At 39.1% G+C, this 3,242-nt stretch overlaps 1 protein-coding gene across 1 annotated transcript in view; it reads right to left on the minus strand.

Annotated features, from left to right (window-relative positions):
• RCOR1 (REST corepressor 1) overlaps positions 1-3,242 on the minus strand; it is a 57,048-nt gene that overhangs the window by 18,930 nt on the left and 34,876 nt on the right. The window contains exon 6 of the mRNA XM_011991794.1: positions 861-939. Coding sequence (XP_011847184.1) covers positions 861-939 — 79 coding nt within the window. The remainder of the gene's footprint in view (positions 1-860; positions 940-3,242) is intronic.

The raw sequence follows: 3,242 nt of genomic DNA on the forward strand, positions 1-3,242 counted from the left end.
CCTGCAGTCCCAGCTACTCGGGAGGCTGAGGCAGGAGAATCGCGTGAAGCCGGGAGGCGGAGCTTGCAGTGAGCTGAGATCGCACCACTGCACTCCAGCCTGGGCGACAGAGCGAGAGTCTGTCTCAAAAAAAATAAATAAATAAATAAAAAAAATCAAATCAAATCAAATAACTCTTCTTATAATTTGGAGCAGAGACAGAGAACTCTCTGAGAAATTTTATTGAAACTATAGACTGTGTCTTCGGAAAAATACCTCTATGAACCTACGTAAAAGTTACATGCAATTGTAGGGGTTCGCGAGCCCCCTGAATCCAGAAACTACAATCTCTTGTATAATTATTTTTTTAAGTGATGAGATGAAACAGTCACCATGTGAGAGAGGATGGTCCTGGCTCACCCTGGTGTGACCAAATTATTGCTTCTGAGTAACAGGAGGGCTGTGCTGAGTCCCTGCCAGCTCCCTGCAGTCACCGCAGGCACGGCATGGGTGCCTAGGATGGGCAGATGCTGGGGCAGCTATAGTGTGAATGGAGACCCTAAGGCTGCCTGGAATTCACCAGACCACTTGCTAGCCTACTGAGCTAATGGTTTATGAAGAAAGTCAGTAAGGACTGCTGTCCTAGGGAACATCATTACTCATTAGTGCTATTTTCTCTCCTTTAAGGCTTCCTTTATTCGTATCTATTGGCAAACAAAATTATACAATCTACAAAGCAAAGACAGTATTGTTGAAAAAACAGTCATGCTGCTTTCCGCATAGCACTTAATATATTAAGTAAAACAAGCAAGAGGAATGTTTTATTTATGAAACTAGTAATAAAACGTATTCGCCTAAACAATACTAGGGGGAAAAAATACCTCCTTTTTGCTTTCCTTGTTTTGATCAACCTCAATGTCAATGGGATTATTTCCATTTGTTTCTTCCAGTTCATCCTCACTGGAAGGCAAGAACAAGTTATTGAATGGTTATTTTGTACTAATTTTACCAAATACAAACAATAAATTGACTTAACTGAAAATTTTGTACTAATTTTACCAAATATAAACAATAAATCGATTTAATATAAAATTAGTATGTTTTCAGGCTGCTGAGATAAAAACATCTTTGTAATTGAAACAGAATACCAACTCCATAGTTCTTTCAGTCTAAATGATGAAAAACTACTAAAATAGATTCCTAACTTCCCAATCCAGATCGAAAACATGATTGCTCTATATTTGTAAACTGAAAATATCAAATTGAAAATGCATTTACATGTTATTTTCCCATAATTATCTATTGAGGACTAGGATATGATTACTAAACAAAACTGAGAAATTATGGAGAATAAATTTCCACTGCATTGAAACAAACCTGACAACAAGTAAAAAATCCTTTTTCAAGTACCATCTTTCTACCCAAGGCCACACAAGGTCTGAGGCTTTTCTAGTGTCCTGGACAACCAATGTTTTAAAATTAAGTTTAATTTTAAAAAGAAAACTTACATTGGTATATACTTCAAATGCTTTTTGTAATATCCTGAATGTAGTATTTTATTTAATTTCAATTTCAATTTAATTTAATTCAATATTTCATTAAATTTAAAACAAACAAACAAGAAAAGTCCCGGTGTAGGTAGGAACGCAACTGTAAAACATGAGAAAACTAAGTCTACAGAAGTCAAGCAGCCTGCCCCAGTTTGCCCACCTCGCACTGCTCTGGAATCCATCCCAGGAGACCATGCCCACTATGCGCCACCTCCTCCCCATCCTCCACCAAGGTAGCAGGAAGCTCTAGCTGAGGAAAGAGTGTCCACAAGAAGAAAGAGCCTTCGGTAAGGGAATTTTGTCCCAGTTCCTGCCACGACTTTCACAGGCAAGTCCTGTTAGAAAGTCAACAATTTATCAGGTGCTGCTGCAGCACCTCCATCCCTGCATCCCAAAAGTGGTTAAGGTGCACATGGGAGGTGGAGGCAGAGCTGTTTTTGGCCCCATCAGGGCCAAGTAATGTAAAAAAAGAAAGAAAGAAAGAAAGCTTCCAGGGAGTAAGAATGGAAGTGTTGGCAGGTATTCTTATTTCATACTCAAGGATATCCAATCCCATTCTGTATTATTTAATTTTGATTGCTGTTTAGTAAACTGCACCTGCTTGTAGTAACAGACTTACTATACAGACAGTAAACTAGGGGAATGAAAAAGCTTCATTAAAAATTGATAAGAGCACTCATCCCTAAATAGACCTACTAGTATGTAAGTCGGAGGCAAAAATATGCAGATGTATCATAGTCAATAATTTTATAGGCTCTTACAATTGAAAAGAGCTTTGGAGATGTTCCTAACATCGCTCTCAATTTATACTTGGGCCAAGAGGTTTGAATTCTCCAAAAGTGATACTCAACTTTCAATGTGTTCTCACATGTTACTTTTTCATTTGAAATGATAAAATTCCATCCTGAGATGGGACGCCGGGGACCGTGTATTTCATCCTCCTTTGATTTTTTTTTTATTATTGATAAAAATATGACAGGAAATGTGGAAAATAGGATTTTTTAAAACCTACCTATATCTCTCACCACTTTAACAAGAAAACCATTAGGTCTGCGTGCTGCCTTCTGGACTTCAAACATCTTCATTTTAGAGTTAAGGAAAACAAGAGGCTTGGGGAAGACGCATGTTGAACTCACCTGCCTGTATGTACAATTTTACTATGTTAAAAAATAAATGAAAGACCTTAAACATCCCAGTGTAGCCTGTGGCATGTAAGTGGAATCTTCAGAGCTGAGACTAGAACCCATTTCTGAGTGTGAGTTGGCCATTTCCACTTTTCTAAGCTACATACAAGACTGAAGAAGTGATGGTTAGGAAGTATTCTCCATACTAAGCTATCCTTAAAACTAACATCCTTATTAAGAAATTATAGGCCCGGCGCGGTGGCTGAAGCCTGTAATCCCAACACTTTGGGAGGCTGAGGTGGGTGGATCACGAGGTCAGGAGATTGAGACCATCCTGGCTAACATGGTGAAATCCCGCCTCCACTAAAAATACAAAAAAATTAGCCAGGCAAGGTGGTGGGTGTCTGTAGTCCCAGCTACTTGGGAGGCTGAAGCAGGAGAATGGCGTGAACCTGGGAGCTTGCAGAAAGGCGGAGCTTGCAGTGAGCCGAGATCGCGCCACTGCACTCCAGCCTGGGCGACAGAGCAAGACTTGTCTCAAAAAAAAAAATAAAATAAAATAAAATCATAAAATGTTTCTCTTTCTCAT

Source organism: Mandrillus leucophaeus, unplaced genomic scaffold, assembly GCF_000951045.1.
Source record: "Mandrillus leucophaeus isolate KB7577 unplaced genomic scaffold, Mleu.le_1.0 Scaffold4, whole genome shotgun sequence".
NCBI lineage: Eukaryota > Metazoa > Chordata > Mammalia > Primates > Cercopithecidae > Mandrillus > Mandrillus leucophaeus.